At 41.5% G+C, this 17543-nt stretch overlaps 1 protein-coding gene across 3 annotated transcripts; it reads right to left on the reverse strand.

Moving 5' to 3' along the window:
* Positions 1 to 8523: 8523 nt before the first annotated feature.
* On the reverse strand, positions 8524 to 14776 carry LOC137191366 (uncharacterized). Of its 3 annotated transcripts, XM_067601402.1 has the most exons (7): positions 14539 to 14776; positions 13533 to 13639; positions 12461 to 12807; positions 12218 to 12293; positions 11779 to 11857; positions 11245 to 11428; positions 8524 to 11112 (listed from the first exon to the last, which is right to left on the reverse strand). In XM_067601402.1, the coding sequence occupies exons 3-7, from the start codon at positions 12803 to 12805 to the stop codon at positions 10477 to 10479; spliced, it is 1320 nt and encodes a 439-aa protein (XP_067457503.1). In that variant the 5' UTR covers positions 12806 to 12807; positions 13533 to 13639; positions 14539 to 14776; the 3' UTR covers positions 8524 to 10476. The 3 variants fall into 3 exon arrangements, with proteins under 3 accessions (XP_067457503.1, XP_067457502.1, XP_067457501.1); XM_067601401.1 differs by lacking the exon at positions 13533 to 13639 and having other exon boundaries at positions 14539 to 14775; XM_067601400.1 differs by lacking the exons at positions 13533 to 13639; positions 14539 to 14776 and adding an exon at positions 13368 to 13521.
* Positions 14777 to 17543: the final 2767 nt, after the last annotated feature.

Consider the following 17543-nt stretch of genomic DNA (forward strand, 5'->3'; position numbering starts at 1 on the left):
GATTTTAATGATACAGTTGTTAACCTGCCCCCTCTGTTAAGCCTAGTGCCAGAAATTTAAGAATTATCTTAGATTCCAATTTAAATTTTGATGTTACATTTTTTGATCATGTCAATAAGGTAGTTCAATCCAGTTTTATCAACTTCGAAGAAAGTGGAAAAAGTTATTCATGCTTTTGTTTTCTCAATAATTGATTACTTTAATTCACTCTTAACCTTCCTGAATGGTAAAGCACACTCACACCCTCAAGTTATACAGAATGCTACAGCCAGACTGTTAACTGGAACAAACAAAATAGATCACATAACCCATGTTTCAGCCTTTTTGCATTGGCTTCCAGTTCATTTTAGAATTGACTTTAAGGTTTTCCTCACTACTTTTAAAGCACTACATGGTCTGGCTCCAGCATACATTTGTGACCTTTTGTGCCCCTATTTACTTGCATGCAACCTCAGATCTTACAACAAAACTCTGCTAACAGTCCCGAAGATCTAGACTTAAAACTAAAGGAGACTATGCTTTTACTGTCAGGGCCCCAAAACTCTGGAACAGTCTTCCTGTTGAAATTCTTCTTGTGACCCCACTGACTTCCTTTAAATCACTATTAAAAATTAATTTTTCCTTTTGTGCATTAACTTTAAATTTACTCTATTTTCTTTGTATTGTTTTGCTTTGTGCTTTTTTTGGTGTGTGTGAAGTAAATAATTGGAAAGTGCCATACAAATAAAGATTATTATAAGAACATTGATAATTTAAAAAATAGTTTTTACAGTGGTATACTGTTTAGCTTTATTGTAGAATTGGGTATAATAGTCAGTGCTTTCCTTTTATGCTAACGCCAAATAAAGCTAGTGCAAAATGTTGTCATGTAAAAAAAGAGGGACAAAAAAGTTAATTGAGTATTTTTTAAAACACTGTAAAACTTAAATCTAACCAGAAAACAAGTCTCAATCAGTTGTTTCCCTCTTTGATAACCAGTGGTGGAAGAATTCACATTAAGTATTCAGATCTTTCACCACCTAACTAACTAATTTACTGTTCCGTTTCTGAAATATAAAAGTATAACGCAGCATAAAAAGAAAATACTAAAATAAAGTATAAGTACCTCTAAATTGTATTTAATTACAGCACTTGAGTAAGTTTACTTTCCGCCACTGCAGGTGTTAACACAGCAACTGTACTGTAACTGCACCAGAGGAGTGGGCTATAAATGTCAACAAAGTTAAAGAAAATAATTAAAAGTCCTTGAAACACATACAGAAATGTCCAAAGTCAAGAATAAACTTCCATGCTCAAGTGTAAAAACAGGGAGGGGAGTGAAAAAAACAACAATAACACATAATATTCCTTAAAAGATAAGTTGTGTCATTTCAAATGTAATAAAAATACAGTTAAAATATGCTTTTTAAGCAAGATTCAAATTGCACGTCTTATATGTTTTTGATTGAAATTGAAAGAAATGACCATGTTGGTCTGAGGCAACATTTATCCATAATCAAATCTCAGTAGGAAAACATTTGATGCATCATATTTCCATTTTTTGTATTTTTCATGGCCATGAGGCCTGGACCTTCTACTCTTTCCTCAGCTTTGATTAATTTATTAAGACATTGAATTTTGTCACAGCCAGCCAAAGCTGTTCATGCTGAATGACTAAATTTGGCATTACAAAGCCTCTATAGTACAGCACAAGGAGCTGATGTGAATCAATAATTATGATTTCTGTTTATTTGCTTCTAATTATTGATAATGTCAAATTAATCACCCTAATCTTTTTGTGTTCTTTAAAAGTTGTCAGCAAACAGTCTTTGTTTGGATTGTATCACATAATGATATATTGAATTAATTTCAGTTCAGTTTATAAAGCCCAATGGCCCATTAAATAGAAAATGGAAAGATAAGATACAAGATAGGTCTGATTACTTTCTTTTTCCAGTTGCCTCCCCAAAAGTAATGGCTCAGGTCTTGGTTTACATGTTAAAACTACAACTTACCCCCTATCTCATTTTATCAGTACTCAGTATAGAGTCAAACATTGCTTAACTATTGCTCAACTAACCATTTAAACTAGTCATGAACCCATTGCCCTGGTAAATACATTATCAGGTGATCTCTATTTCCTTCCACTGTAGTCCCACCCCTTCATTTTTTTCTCTATCCTTGCATGATGTGGGTCAACTGAGTGCATTTGTAGTAGTGTGAGCATGAATGCAGTAGTGAGCCTGAGGCTACACCAGTCTGCCACATCTCCTCCTCTCTTTACAATGGTTTCACTCACAGTGCTAACTTTGTCCATGATCATCCAGTGTTGGTATATGCTGTATACAGGATATTAGGGTATCCTGGGTGCTATTAGATCAGAGCTCAATTAAAGCTTTTACATCGTTTGTGGTACTAAACATATCCCCCAACAGCCCAATCAGTACTATTTGATGAGAGTTTGGTATCTAAAAAGACGTGTGAAAGCTCACACAAAACATCTCATTGAAACCACAAAATAATAGGAGGAAATTTGAGACTTACATTGTATGTTTGTTTTTGGGGTTTTTTCAATGCTGAAATGTGAGCTTTTTCCACCACCACAAGGCCCTTTGTGTGTAGAAACAGTACTTTGAATAAAGTTCACTCAGTGACCTTTCTGGTGCAGTGCAGAATCAAAACACCATAAGGAAACAGACTAAGAGTTGTACACGTACACATCTACATGATCTATTTTCATAATGTGAGAAAAGAGTGAAAAATGTCAATTCACAATTTCACAGTTTCCTACAGCCCAAAGGGACAATTAGTCAAGACGACAGTCATAGTGACAAGCAGTTAGTCCTTTAATTGATTTGTTGATTGACAGAAAATTAATTTGCAATGATTTTGATAACTGATTTATTGTTTAAGTGATTTTTTTAAAGCAAAAACAGAACAATCACTTGTTCCAACTTCTCAAATAGGAATATTTCTTTTTCTTCTTTTGCTCTTTGTCCTACATGATGGTAAACTGAATATATTTGGGATTTGGACTGTTGGTTGGAGACATTTTAAGTCATCACCATGGGCATTTTTGTAAAGGGCATCTTTTTGCTATTTGCTGAAATTGTATAGAGCAAACAATTAAACATTTAATCAAGAAAATAATCAATAGATTAATAAATAATGAAAATAATTGTTAGTCTCAGCCCTTGTTATATCTTCAGATTGATTTGTATGTTCTATCGACAGTCCAGAGCACAAAAATATTTACAATTTACAATGATACGAAAAAAAAGTAGCAAATTTTCACATTTACAAGGGTTGAATCAGAGTGTTTGGTATTTTTGCTGTCTTAAATTAAAACAATTATCGAAATTAGTGTAGATTCATTTTCAGTTGATTGACCAATCACTTCAGCACTATATGAAACAGTAATTAAAAGATTGACCTATAAATCTGGTTAGTCTGTCCGCTAATTCATACTGTGATTTTGACCTCAATTTTGGTCAAATAACCTAGTTAAATGTCTATATAACATTTACAGGAGTGCCTCTTTAATGTGGTTTTAATCAAATGATCAGTGTGCAAGTAAACAACACACACACACACACTCATTCACTCACATTTGCCCATCCACCACCCGTGATCAACCTGAATTCCTCGTTGGCACCTCACATGTGCTGTCTGCTCCCCCCACCCCCCTCCCACCCCTCCTCACTCACTAGCCAACTCTATTATGTAATGACACCTCAGCACATAATATGACAATACCACAGATATTTCTATACAGCTACACACAGAAAAACAAAACAAAACACACACACAAGCTCAAACAGACACTCGCGCGCACACACACACGCTCACATGGACACACACACAAGCTATTACTCACACTGGCAAACACAGCGCATAAAACAAGCGTAATACAGCATCATGGGGTCGTGTAGAGAGAGCTGTATGAATTATTCTATTATATTACTGGAATGCCAAGTATTTAGTCTGCAGCTAATCCTCGTCCAATATCGGCAATGCACACATTGTTGAGACTTTCACAAGTATTTCTTTCATTTCCCACAATTTTCTTAACATAATAAAACATAACATGATGTCAGCTGTTATTAATGTGCATTACTGCTTTGCTATAAATATTACATAAGTGTATAATTTATTACTTCAGTAAAGATATTTCCTTACGTTCCTTCACACAGCTTTTTGATTCATCAAGTGTGTGGTTATGGTATATTTCATCATGCTGACCCAGTTTTATTTCATTGTATCTGACAGGGGCCGTAAATCATCTTGGAAGACACTATCTCAGGGGACTCTGCTGTCTTTACTTCACACATGGGCTGCTCGGACCTCAGCGCGGGTGCACGTGCGTGTACTAAATCCCAAGTCGTCTACTGAGAGTGTAAGCTTTTATCGCTCAATTTTTTTTCTCTCATTCATAACCCCTATTTGTTTGCAAACTCTGCCTTCTTTACGCACCTTTCTTTATTTTGTCCTCAGTATAATCTACACGGTGTTTCCCTTTCACTCATTGTACTTGAAAAATGGTTGGAGCTAGATTGGATTAGCTGGAGGGATGATTTGTTAAACTCTTGTGAGATTTGTACGTCTTGTGTTTCCTCGTGTGCCCATAACCCTAACCCCTAACCCCTAACCCTAACCCCTAACCCTAACCCTGACCCTTAGCGCACTTGCGATTGATTAGTCCAACCTAACATGTACCTTGAATAATTCAGAAGGTGTGTAGGATTGCGTCATCGTGAGCAAGGCTCCCAAGAACACATCCAGGCCAAAGAAACTGATGAGGATGTTATTTGCCTGTAGCTGGGCTGTGCCCCAAATATCACACACAATGTCATGAGATACACGTGCGTCCTTGAAAATGTAGTCCTGCTATCTATGCCTTTACTGTGTCCCCTATTGGTGACATCATGGTGATGGGGACCACAGATGGTTGGCATAGCAGCTTCTTCAACCTCACACACACACACACACACACCAAGGCCCGTCATCTCTGTAAGCTCCAGCAAGGCAGAAATGACTGCGAAGTAGCTCTGATTTCCATTGCAGGGCTGGCCCCTGTGCAATTTTAATGAGCATCAAGGCTGTTTTGGGACTAGTCGGCACTAAAACCCCCTGAGGACTTTGGGTGAGTAAGAGCATGTGTATGCGTGTGTGAGTGTGCTCCTACCATCTCTTTATGTTTGTGTGTGCATGTGAGGCCGTGTGTGCAGTTGTAAAGTCACAAGAGTGGCTTCACCTCACGTGAGTTTTACTGGAGTGCAGCGGATGAATTATGGGGGAGGGGATTTTAGAATAAGTGAATAAGCACCTCATTGTGCCATTCTTCCGCATTACGCTGTCTCACATGCAGAAGAAGCGGACAGACACCCTTAAATCATTAACTTGTTCAAACCAATAAAGGGATGCGGGACCACAATTTAAACCTACACAACAAGGGATAAGAGGAGCAGTAAGTTCATTATGTACAATCCTATTGATGCACGGACACACATGCTCAATTAATCCAACACATGCTTTTGGATTCTGAGAGAAGTGAAAACAACTGAACACATAAATGATGTTTTTCCCTCAACCATCTGCTGAGTATTTGTTATAATATAAACTATTACAAAATACAGCATGCTAAATTGGCTGTATTGTAGTGTGGGGGTTAAACTTTTTTAAAACCAAATTGTAAATTGTCTGAAGTGAGGTCAGGTCTCCTCCCTGTGCCCTCCATACATCCTCTTCCCGTCCTTTTCCTCTTGCCCCTAGTTTCCTTCTTCCAGAGGAGAAAGGGGGGAGTAGTGGCAGGAGGGAGGGAGTTGGAGGGCAAGGGCTTCTCTGCTAAAAACTGCATGGATACAAGGGGGGGCCAAGAGGGAGGCAGGGAGGCAAAGGGGAGGAGGGAGGGAGGGCGGTCTCTGTTGTTGTAATGTAGCACAGTCAGTGTGTCAGAGACAGGCCCATCACAAAATCAGCCAGTCAGTGTGTCAGAGCGTGCGGTGGGGGAGTGGCACACGTGTGTGTGTGTATCTCTGTTTATGAGTCTGGGTAAGTTTGTGTTTGTGTGTGTGCGTGTGTGTCCGTGTGTGTACGTGCGCCATGGCTGATTTCATCCTGTCTGAGCAGGGAGAAATCAAACCACACCCTCTTAAAATTTGCCACTCTCGTGCCCATGTGCAGGCAGTATCTATCCATGGATGTGATGCTGGAGTGGAGAGAAAATGGTTTCAGCCTTGTTGTGTCAAGAACAAGAGCTAAATTATGAGTAAATATATGAAATTACATCTGCAACTAAAAATTATTTTAATGATTAGTCTGACAATTATTTTCTTGATTAATTGATTAATCGTTTAGTTTATAAAATGTCAGAATTAGTGAATTTACCTAAACTCAAGATAATGTCTACAAATATTCTCTTTTGTCTGAGCAACATTCCCAAATCCAAAGATATTCAGATTGATATTATATGATATAAAACAAAGAAAAGCAAATCCTCACATTGGAGAAGCTGGAACCAGAAAATGTTTGGAGTTATTGTTTAAAAAATAGATTTTTGATTATCAGAATAGTTGCTGATTTTCTTAACTTTTTAATTGTAGCTCTATATGAAAATATTTTATTACTAATACTACACAACCTGAGTTTCACAAATGATTCATATTTTGATGTAAAAAACAACATTAATTAGTTACATAATATTATTAACTAGAGTGTGTTTTTGAGTTTTAAGTTATCAGCAATTTTTAGTTTTTCTTTTATCATGTTGCAAAGATATAAAGTCACTTTTTATATTTTCTACACAAAATATGTCACTGGCAACAGTCCTTTTTTAAAAAATAGTTTTCTCACAGAAGGTGTTGTGAGTGATCAGTGCGAGATTAACTTTTGATTTTCACCCTGATTTTTTTTTTTTCAGAGGGACTGAAATTACCTTGCCAGCCCTTGTTTGACTGTCACGCAGGGGCGGACTTTACCATCAGGCAAGATAGGCAACTGCCTGGAGCCCCCAACTAAAAGGGCCCTAAACAGCTATAGATTTATTATTATGTTTAGATATGAAAATATTGAATTACGTCATTATTCTTACTCATTGTACACCAAAATAACTAACAAATGGCTCCCAATGCACTTAAAAAATATGCAACTGTATACTACTTCTAATTTAGGGGAAAATATTGAACCACTACATTTATCTGACAGATAAATGTCACTGGTTTCGTTGTAGATTCAGATTTTACTCACAAAATATAAAAAATAAAATATGATGTTCTAATATTGATTAAACTCTCTAGCATTATATTGTAGTACATTGGACTTTAACAGTATTTTTACTGTGCGGTATTAATAGTTTTACTTAAAGAAATAGGTTTTGACTACTTCTTCTACCACTGCAAATACTAACACTCCCAGTTAGAGAAAGAGTGAAAATACAGCAAGACAGAGTTTGCCTAGGGCCCCCAAAATAAGTAAATCCGCCCCTGACTACACAAGTGTTTGCACTCTGTAGTAGCAGCTGGTTGGAGGATCAGCCAGCCCCCCCACTACTGCCAGTCAGATTATCGTGGCTGTAGTCTCGCAGCCTGCCACCCCTCCTTCCCTTCATCATCCACCCCCCCCCGACAACCACCCACACACGCACACTTCAAAATGTACAGTCTCTAAATCTGCACCCCATCGAGTCACACATCTGTTTAGTGAGAGCTTCTGTCCAAAAACACATCGGTCGCATCACATTACGACTAAAAAGAAAACCTAAAACAAAAATATGCAAATAATAAAAAATAAAAAAAATAAAAACATGAGGACAAAACACACGCCAACAGTTCAGCTTTCAAAAATGTGTCATTTATTAAAAGATTTTTTTTTTTCCTTTTTGTATCATTACTGAAAAAGTAGCCAGAAGAGTAATATCATGTAAAGATGGATGTGAGAGAAAGACTTTAGAGTTTAGTTTAGAAAGAAAACATACTAACGGGATTGAGGGAGATGAAGGAGAGAGAGGGCAAGGGCAGACGAATGCAGTGGAGTGGGGGAGGGGACGCAAGGGTGCGGGTGCGGGGGCGGGGGTAGGGGGGGGGGGGACTCATGGCTGTATTATAAGAGCTCTTATGATACGTCCATGGGGGAACTACAGTCAGCTTTTACGATGTAAGAAGAAGAAGAAAAAGAAGGCAGCTAAAATAAACAAGACATTATTCTCTCTGACCAATCAGCAGTGGTCGCTGCAGTAGAAAACATACATGGAAAAAAAAAAAAAAGGACATAAACAATGAAAAATAAGTGCAATTGGTTTCTCTGTCATACCACAACCGTATAAAAACAGGAGTGATGTGGAAGACACCCCCAGCCTCTGATGAAGAGTCAGCGTCTGGCACATCGTACCGCCACATTTGAAGACGGGATGGGGCAGGACGACATGACTCTAGCGTCTGTGACCGAGGGTTTGTACACTCCCTGCTCCAAAAAACATGGGCAGTAACCTGGAGGCTGCCAGCGGCTCTGTGTTCACATGTGGTGCTTTTTTTTTTTTGGAGGAGTCTGGTACACATATACTCAACAGAAGATACTGTGTCTCCCCTCTCTGTTAATGTAAATAATGTATGATCTACTCATACCAATTTAAAAATATTTTAGTCTAAATATTTACAATACTTTTGCAATATAGGTAAATCCAATCACATTGCTAACACCCCTCCTACATTTATAAGAATATTGTGAGCAGATTTCAAATAAAGAGAGAGAGAGAGCCTCCTATTAAAACATCTAAATTAGAATCAGAATAACAATAGCAGCAGTAGAGGGTGGTGCAAATAAAGATTTCCTCCCTTACATTTATATGTTCTGATTTTTTTCAAGTTTTTTCAAGAGCACCAGCGATAAGTGCAGTTCATTCTGTCCCTCTATTGATCAGAACCAAGAGAAAAGCCTCCAGAGAGGGCTACACTTTTCATACTTCAGCACAAAAGAGTAGCCGCTGCTTGTTGGTGTGTGTAAAAGTTAGAGATGTGATTAACTGTAGGTGTCAGAATAGTAGAGTTGGATGCTGGTTGTTAAGCAGTAGATAGTTGGTGATACTGTTGTTGTTGTTGTTGTTGTTGTTGCTGTGTGTAACTTCAGGATGAAAATGACTACATGTAGGCTTTCATGGTTGAAAGTGTACTGGTTTTGTGAGATGCGAGCAAAACAATCAAAACGCAGTATGAATGCACTGAAAGCACCAAAATGCTTTTCTGAACACATCCTATTTGGTAAAAAGGCACAGTAGTCCACTAGTCCAATCATAAGATTTCACTTCCTTCAGTTTTTTTTTTTCCTCTCCTCATGACAGCAATTAAAAACCACTAACAAAATGTCAATAGCATCTTCCCAATCGCCTCAAAAAAGAAAATGTAGGCCAAACTATGCAAGCGCACAGCAGGCGATACTCAGCTGCCCAATAAATAAATACAAACAATAAATAAATGCAGTGTCAGATCAACACATGAATAAATTAACTGTGGGACTCGAGTCATGTGTCTTTGAGTGGTCCTTGTTTTTCCTCAGGCTGGTCTTTAAAAAAGTCTTTCTTGGATTTATTCATGATTCCTTTTCAGTTTGTCGTGTGTGGACCAGGCAGAAACATCTGTGTCCAACAGCGCGACTAGAAAACTTATGTGACCTCTGATCGCCGTGATGTCACTCCTCTCAATGCTTTGCCACAGATCTGCCAGCCAAGTGCCCCAACAGTTCTTGGATTACATTCGCGAGTTGATGACGTCATTTCTTTTTCCACAGTCTCCAATGACTCTAACACACCACACGTACAGTATAATGCTGCGTTCTGTACACATCACTAGCTACAAGATTTTCAATGACTTTTTGTCACTTCTCCTCTTCAAGCCAGATGCTTCAATTCTATCTACAAGTGAACGTAAGCTCAAACGTGTCTCCTGCTGTAAGACTAGAATCAAATTCAGCTCACCCTGCACTCTGGATTGAACCCTAACTAGAGTTGCCTCATCACAGCTTTCATTCTGAATATTGACATGAATTCGTCTATTCAACCTTCAAGTTAGATGTCTGCTGAAACATCTCTGATTGCTTTCATGCTGAGGAGAAATTATTATTTTCTCCTATCATTCTTGAAAATCTCTCCTTATTGGTCATTAACCTGTAAATAGCCTTCAAGTTTCAGGTGTTCTTTCATATACTCCCTCAACCACTACCACTTTTATACACGTTTAGATTATAACAGAATTGTGATTATCAACACATATTTAATTCATACAAACACATTATATCCTGTTTGAAATAACTGTTGTAACTGTGTTCTTGATGAGTGGTTGCGTGCGATCTATCATTCGTCTTCAGCCTCTAAGCACCTATAATTCCTTCCTCCCTTCTTCTCTTTAATGCATTTATAATCATCAGCCTCTTCCCTTCTTGCTCTCACTGCAGCTTTCAGCCTGGTGGTGTAACAAAGCGAGGCTGCCGGCTCTTTGCTTCTTGGATGCATCAGGTCTCTAAGGGGGTGGGGCACACCCTGGGCAAAGGCTTAAGTGTGACATGAGGAGATTGGCTTTGACCCTGGCAGGTCACGATGGTCTCACTCTCACACTGTTGTCCAGCAACAGGCTGGCTTTGGCACTGGATTGGCTTCTTTAGATTTCTGGGTTGCTTGTAAGGTGTGGTAGAAGAGATGGAGCTGTCTTGCGTAGCCGGACTGCCCCTCCTGCTGGGTGGGAGGACGGCGGTGACAAGCTGGTTTTCGCTGGTACCTGCCGCTGTTGTGCCCTCGTGTGAGGTGCACGCCTTCCGTGGGGACAGGATGGGGGCGACGTGCACCCACGTCAGGCTGGGCTCAGAGCTTTGACCTGCTTTATACGGCTTTGATAGCTTGCCCGGTTCCTCGCCGTCACTGTCCTTTCCCTTTGCGTCCTCGTTTCGCTGACTGTCACCGGCCACATCTGGTGAATTTTGGTTTGCATCAGATGTCAGTGATGGAGGAGGAGGAGGAGGCGGAGGAGGAGGGTGGTCCCTTTCATCATCATCTTGCTTACCCCTCCTCTCTTCTGCACTGATGCGAGGACACTTGAGAAGCACAGGGGAAGGTGTAGGGGAGTCCGTACCTGTCCAGCTGAGTCTGCGTTTCTGGAAAACGAGCAGGAGAGTAATTTGCCAGTGAATAAAAGAACTCAATTTGCTGTGCCGGTGATGTTGGGGGGGGGGGTTTGTGTGCGCACATGTAAGCTCTTGCACGCACAGGAATTTGTATATTCTCACCTTGACGGGAATATGTAACTGATCCCTGTGCTTGTGCGGCGGGGTGGAGCTGGTATTGTCTTGGAGGGAGCGTGCAGGGGACGTGGCGACGCTGGAGGCTGCAGAGACGGGTTGAGTCAGGATATGAGGAAACCAAAGCTTCAGCATCATCTCCACCTGGAGGAGAGTGTTCAAGTACTTCTCCCTACAAAATATAAAAAGGGCAAATAGGGAGACACATTAAAGTTAGGAGCATATGGCTATGCTATTATGCTACAGCATAGGAAAACATCTGGATGTTTATGGTCCTACATGTAGATGTAGATAAAAAATTTCCCCTGAAGCTCAGTGCTTCTCTGCACCGCTGAATGCTGTAACTCTACCTAGCCCAAGGCCTGTTCAATAAAACATGAAACAGGAGATGAGGCTTGAAATGGAAAACTATCTCCCTGGTCCTGTCTTCTTATAACTACAATTTAAAAAGAGGGAGGTGGTGTCTAATAATGCAGGGGTTAAGATGAGAATAACAGAAGGGCAGCGTAGATGACATCTTACCCGCTGTTGGGTCTCTGTAAAATGCCCACGATCCTCTGGATTCGGTCCATGGCAACGCTCTGCTGGAAACTACTCAAACCTGTCAATCAAGAACATAATCCTCCAGTCAGCATTTGCACCAGTCACGGTAGATGCATGCACATGTCGACATACACAGTCTCTCTCTCAGACACACATGTGCACCCACCACTTTCACTTTCACACGTATCCATGAACTCTGGTGAGCTGATGAGTCAGCTGCAAGACTGTCGCTTCACACATGCTGCACTTTGGACTACATCAATGAGCTGCATCAATACAGACTGCGGCACAAAGGAAACTCTCTGTTTCCAAAGGATTGAGGCCACTCAGATCATATAAACCAGTGTTCAGCATCTACAACTTTAGCCACCAGTCTGCACACATGCTCGTCTGTAGGCAGTGATGTAAGGATGCTTACCACGGTCGAATCGGCCCCTCTTCAGTCCATTCAGCAGCTCTAGCAGGGGCCGGACAAAACCCTGTAGCTCAGCACACTGAAAGAGGAAGAGGGAGAGAAGATAGATTACTATTGGGTTTGAGTTAGGCCTTCCTGTCTGAATCAGTTGCTGAGTTTTCGTCTACCCACTTTTCTTAAGAATCGCTCCGTCACCTCTTTTCTCATCACTCTTTTTCTGCGCTCTCCATCCGAAACTTCCCTTACCTTTTGAGCAAACAGCAGGTCTCCCTGGGACTTCGGGATCTGGCCGGTGGGATCCGTCTCGTCCAACCTGATGTGAGCTGCCTTGCCGCCGCTCCTCGAACTGTACTCCTCTTCCTCTTTGTCAGTGAAGCCGTCGCATGCCCACTGGGACCCTGGGCTCTCCGATCCTCCGTCCCCATTGGACGCGACCCCGCCCGTTCCTCCGATGCTGACGGAGGAGGAGCTGTCTGTCAAGAAGACGTCTGTGTCATCCTCCGCCTGCTCCGAGTCGCTGAACAGGAGGCTGTCGCTGGAGCTCAGGGAGTCGAAGGAGGGCTGGGAGGAAGTGCTACCCTGGGACTGCATCGCTGTGGGAGGGGGGGGGGGGGTTGCAGAAATTCAGCATTAGAACAGAAATATATTAAATTATCCGACGCTTAGATCAATTTTTAGACATAAAAAATAAAGGCTCGGCTGACAACTCAAAAGCAGTGTGATCTAAGTTGTTACTCGAGTGAGAGGCAGGGCCAAACGGAGACAGATTCATCGCAAAAAACTGCTTTTCCATTTGGCAATTTTTCCTATCTCTCTCCCAAAAATAATAACCCAAATTACTCAAAATGGTGGGTATACCAGTGCCCTAGTTTAACATGGTGCAGAGTGGGACTGGGGGTAGGCAGTAGGCACACAATGGTAGTGCATGTCTGGCTCCCATTGAGGAGATTGGAGACTGGAGAGGAGTAAAATGTGAGGGGGATGGGAGCTTGTAGAGTAGTGGAATCAGAATAGGCAGTCTCTCTCTCTCGCTCTCTCTCTTTCACTGCCTCCGGTGCTCTCTGTAGCCCCTCCTCTCTGTCTCTGGCTTGCCCCCCTACACCACCCCCCCTTTGACACACACACACACACACACACACACACACACACGAACCTCTCTCTTTCCTCTCCGGCTGCATTTCTGTATGCCTCTCATCTCTCTCTGCTCTCCCTTCAGCTCATCCTGTTCGTTCTGCACACAAGCCTGGTGCTCCTCTTCCTTTCCTCTACCACAGACCAACCCTCCTCCTCCTCCTCCTCCTCTTCCTCTCTTACTCACATTTTACATTTTGTATCTCCGGCCATGTGCCTTTCTCTCATCTCTCTTTCCCTTTCTTTCTCTTTCTCTCTGTGTAATCTCTGAGTTGCTGCTGCTCTCTGATCCCACTATCACAGAGGGGGAAATAAGAAGGGTCACAGGAATACACACAACTTGTAAAAACACAGCTTTTAAAAAATTTTTTTTTTTAACCAATATCACAAATAGAGTCAACACAGACAAAAGGAGAGTGGTACAGATTTGTGCCCACACAGACGCCAAAAAGCAAGAATTAAACCCTCAGTTTCAGGAATGAATAAAGATTTCAACAAACCGGTTCAGCTTTTACAACAAGCAAAATCTCTCGCCATTCGTATCTGGCTTCCTTTCAGTCTGGTTATTTCCTCTTAAAACCTAAATAATACCAATTTTACAGGCACCTCAGTCCACTAAAATAGTGGAAAAACACTATAATCCCATTTGGTCCTTATTCCTATTTTTTTTCCACGCCCTCTTTGATTTGGTTCATAGCCCCTTAGTAGATGGGATGGGGATGGGGATGGGGATGAAGAGGTGCATGTGTTGGCATAGTCTGCACAGGTAGGACCATGCGGCTGCGTCTCAGGTGTTGGCTGCCGTTCTGCGCTACCACGACGCCCACAGCAACACATTACACAGCGATAATACATACAAAATCTATTGTACATTCACAACAAAGCACTTAAAATAACATAAATTTATCTGAGTGGCATGACAACATGAGCAAATATAAGCGGAAACATGATTTAGCAGCGAGTTAGTCTGGCGATATGAAAGCACACCATTACATGGGAAGGATCAGCTACATAAAATCAGTTGGGACTAAGCCATATTAGAAATAAATCAGCTTTTGGTTATAATAAATTGTGCCGGGGGCACATACAGGATGTAGCGGGACAGGAAATTCCTTCAGGCTAGCCTGCCAACTTCGGGAAACGTTTAGCCCACCAAACAAACAAAAAAAGAAACCGTTAGAGGAAATACTCACCGTCAGTGCTGTGTGATAAAAACAGAAGCTGCCACAAACTGCCGTTAACGTCTCTATCTCCTACTTTGATACGACAGATCCGTCAGTACACACTCCGTAGCTGGAGCAGCATCGGGGCACCCAGCCTCAGCTCTCTCTCTCGTCCTCTCACACACACGCACACACACACACCGCCCGGCCGTTCATCGGTTTGTGTCTTTGCTGGCTCTTTCTCTCGGCAGTTTACGAGCGTCAACATGTGCGCGGATCCACGTGCCCACGTTTTACGCGCATTCTATTGGCTGCCGGCCCGGCGGCGGCTCACGCCATTGGCTGACCCTTCCAGCCAGTGATTGCTTTACTAGACGTTGATTGGACGGCGGCCCGGGCACTCAAGGTCCTGCCCACTCATGTGTCGCCCGTGTGTATGGTGTCGGGCAGGACTGCTCTACTACTGCGAGCGGGTGTAAACACAGGCACGCATTACGGCGTCGACCCCCTAGAGATGCACATATATGCAATATGTTCTGAGTATCTGATGCGCACAATATATATCTATGTATTTAATGTTGCACCCCCCCCTCCCCCCCTCATACATACACACCGCCCAACCCACCCACCCACACACAAGCACACGCACACCCAAAACATAAAATCTCACGCGCACCGCGTGAACGCCCCGCAAATAAGAAACCTTATGCAACCCCGCTCCCCGGTCATACTGATTGGAGGCAATGAAGTATATTCGCGCAGAACTAACGAACACAATCACAAGCATACATGATTTTTTTGTAGGTGATCATCTTGTTAACTCCGACCTGTCAACAGAAAAATTCTGTATATCTAATCAGAGGAGAGAAGCATTTTATTTTGAGGGAAATAAATTAGTCTTGATTGTGCGTTTGTGAGATCAGTCCAGGCACAAATCACTCCTCATCTGTTCTGTTCATACCTATTGATATCACAGACTTGACAGTGACCAGAGTCCAGAGAAATAAATAATAATTCAAAGATGCTCATTATGTCGATTGGCCAGCATGCAAAGACCCAACATTAAGTTGATGACTGACCAGCATAGTTCAACCACACCTTATCACACAGACCGTGTCATTATCACCATGGTACATTATAATGGAAGGGAGCACTCTTATGTGAATTTGAACAGAGTACATAGTCAGTCTCCAGGCAACATCAATAACCCCTTATTTGATTCAATGACACAATTCAACTTTGACCACCAAATACTCCTCCGTGGCTCCCGTCCTCTTCCAGCCTCTCTATTAAGGCTCTTCAAGGATAAAGTCAGTCATTAAAAGACATTTGCCTTTTGCTTGACGATACAATACAACCATCATGCATAACCTATGAAATTTGACTATCATGCTAACATTTCCAGAGATAGTCCAACCCTTTTATTCCAACACAATTCTTTCTTTCTGTCGGTGATATCTTGTCTAATATAGCTGTCCTTCAAAACATTTCTTAGTTATATGGGTATAGTTTTGTTTCTCTTATAGTGTTACTAAAAATGTTTGAATTTGATGTCATTTTTTTCAGTTATCTTGTAAGTTCAACAGAAACCACCTAGGCTTTTTATCGTGGTTCAGGTTGCTCAACTGGAAAACAAGGTTAAATATACTAGTTAATGAGTGACAAAAATGTTTAAAAATAGATATTTTATTTCATTTAAAAAGTGAGATATTTATCTCATTTTGTGTCATGTTGCTGTATCGTTAAATTAAGATCACCAATACATCAAAATGTAGGCTAAGTGACGTGGATTGGAAGATAATGCCCCAAGTCTTTTTTTCTGCTCCATGATTTATGACCATGTAGCAGCTTCCCCCTCTTCTATAGGTTACTATAGCATGAACTCAATGACCTTCTCTTGCAACATGTAGTGCAGTATACCAACATGTATGGAACACACACACACACACACCTCATCTGTCCCATACTCATCATATGTATTGGTATTTACTCTCCTCATAAGACTTTAATTACAAGTCAGTCATTATGCTGGGTTTACTGGTATTTTTAGATGTGAAATACCAGGTTTAAGCGTGAGGAGTGGTCCATGCCTCTAAGCGCCTTGCATGCAAGGTTCAGGGATGAAGGGGAAGCCCTTCCCCCTCTATACATACAACATACACATGAACCCACCGACCCTTCTCCTCAACACACATACACACACACACACACACACACACACAAACACAAACACAGAACAGGCTGCCCTTGTTTGATTGACAATACCTGTCTCTGAGCATCGTAACCATGTAAAGTCACTTAGCAACCTCAACGCCATCAGGTGAGCAAACTACCCTCTCTTATTGTCAAAACACAATAACGGTTAACCTTTGGTAATAGTAAACCGAGAGAAGGGTTTGTATATGTGAAGGCTATGTGTCACAGGGACCAGGTCGATAGAAAAAGCTTTCCAACCCCCCACAGCATTCCTTTGCAGCACATGAACCCAATGAACCTCCTCTGAGTTCATGGGTGCTAAAGACCACCCCCATCATCTCCATCTTTCCATCTCCCTTCCCCCTTCATCCCATCCCCCACCTGTTTTCTGTGTGGTGTTTTTTTTCTCTCTCCTCCCCCCTTTCTCATTATAGTCACTTGTATTGACATGCTTGAGAATTCAATGGGAGTGACCATGTTAAGCCAAAGCCTATGGATGGTGCCTTTGTCAATAAAGTGGGTCAAAGTGCAGTGCTTCAAATTGGTTTCTAATATGAGAAATAGTGCCTTCTTCAGATGGGATGTACAGGGTGGAAGTGGAACGACGCACATCAGGAATAATATCAATTATTTTACCCTTGAAGTTACATGAATCTGTAAATGACTTGCAGATACAGTGATGGAGCCTGTGTCCTCATATGACATGTAGGCTGGTACAGCTGAGAAACTGGTGGTTCATGTCAGGGCGAGGCTGAGAGAGAGCCTAATTTTATTCAGTCATATCAGATTTCATATTGTTAATGTTCCATCGATGACTTGCACAAGAAAACATGTTATGA

Source organism: Thunnus thynnus, chromosome 10, assembly GCF_963924715.1.
Source record: "Thunnus thynnus chromosome 10, fThuThy2.1, whole genome shotgun sequence".
NCBI classification, from domain to species: domain Eukaryota; kingdom Metazoa; phylum Chordata; class Actinopteri; order Scombriformes; family Scombridae; genus Thunnus; species Thunnus thynnus.

Excerpts from the sequence above, each read along its gene's own strand:
- LOC137191366 (XM_067601400.1), bottom strand. The coding sequence starts at position 13,392 with ATGCAGCCGGAGAGGAAAGAGAGAG. Across the intron at positions 11,429-11,778 it reads TTACAGAGACCCAACAGCGG|GGAGAAGTACTTGAACACTC; the intron begins GTAAGATGTCAT and ends TATATTTTGTAG. Across the intron at positions 11,113-11,244 it reads AGTTACATATTCCCGTCAAG|AAACGCAGACTCAGCTGGAC; the intron begins GTGAGAATATAC and ends CTCGTTTTCCAG.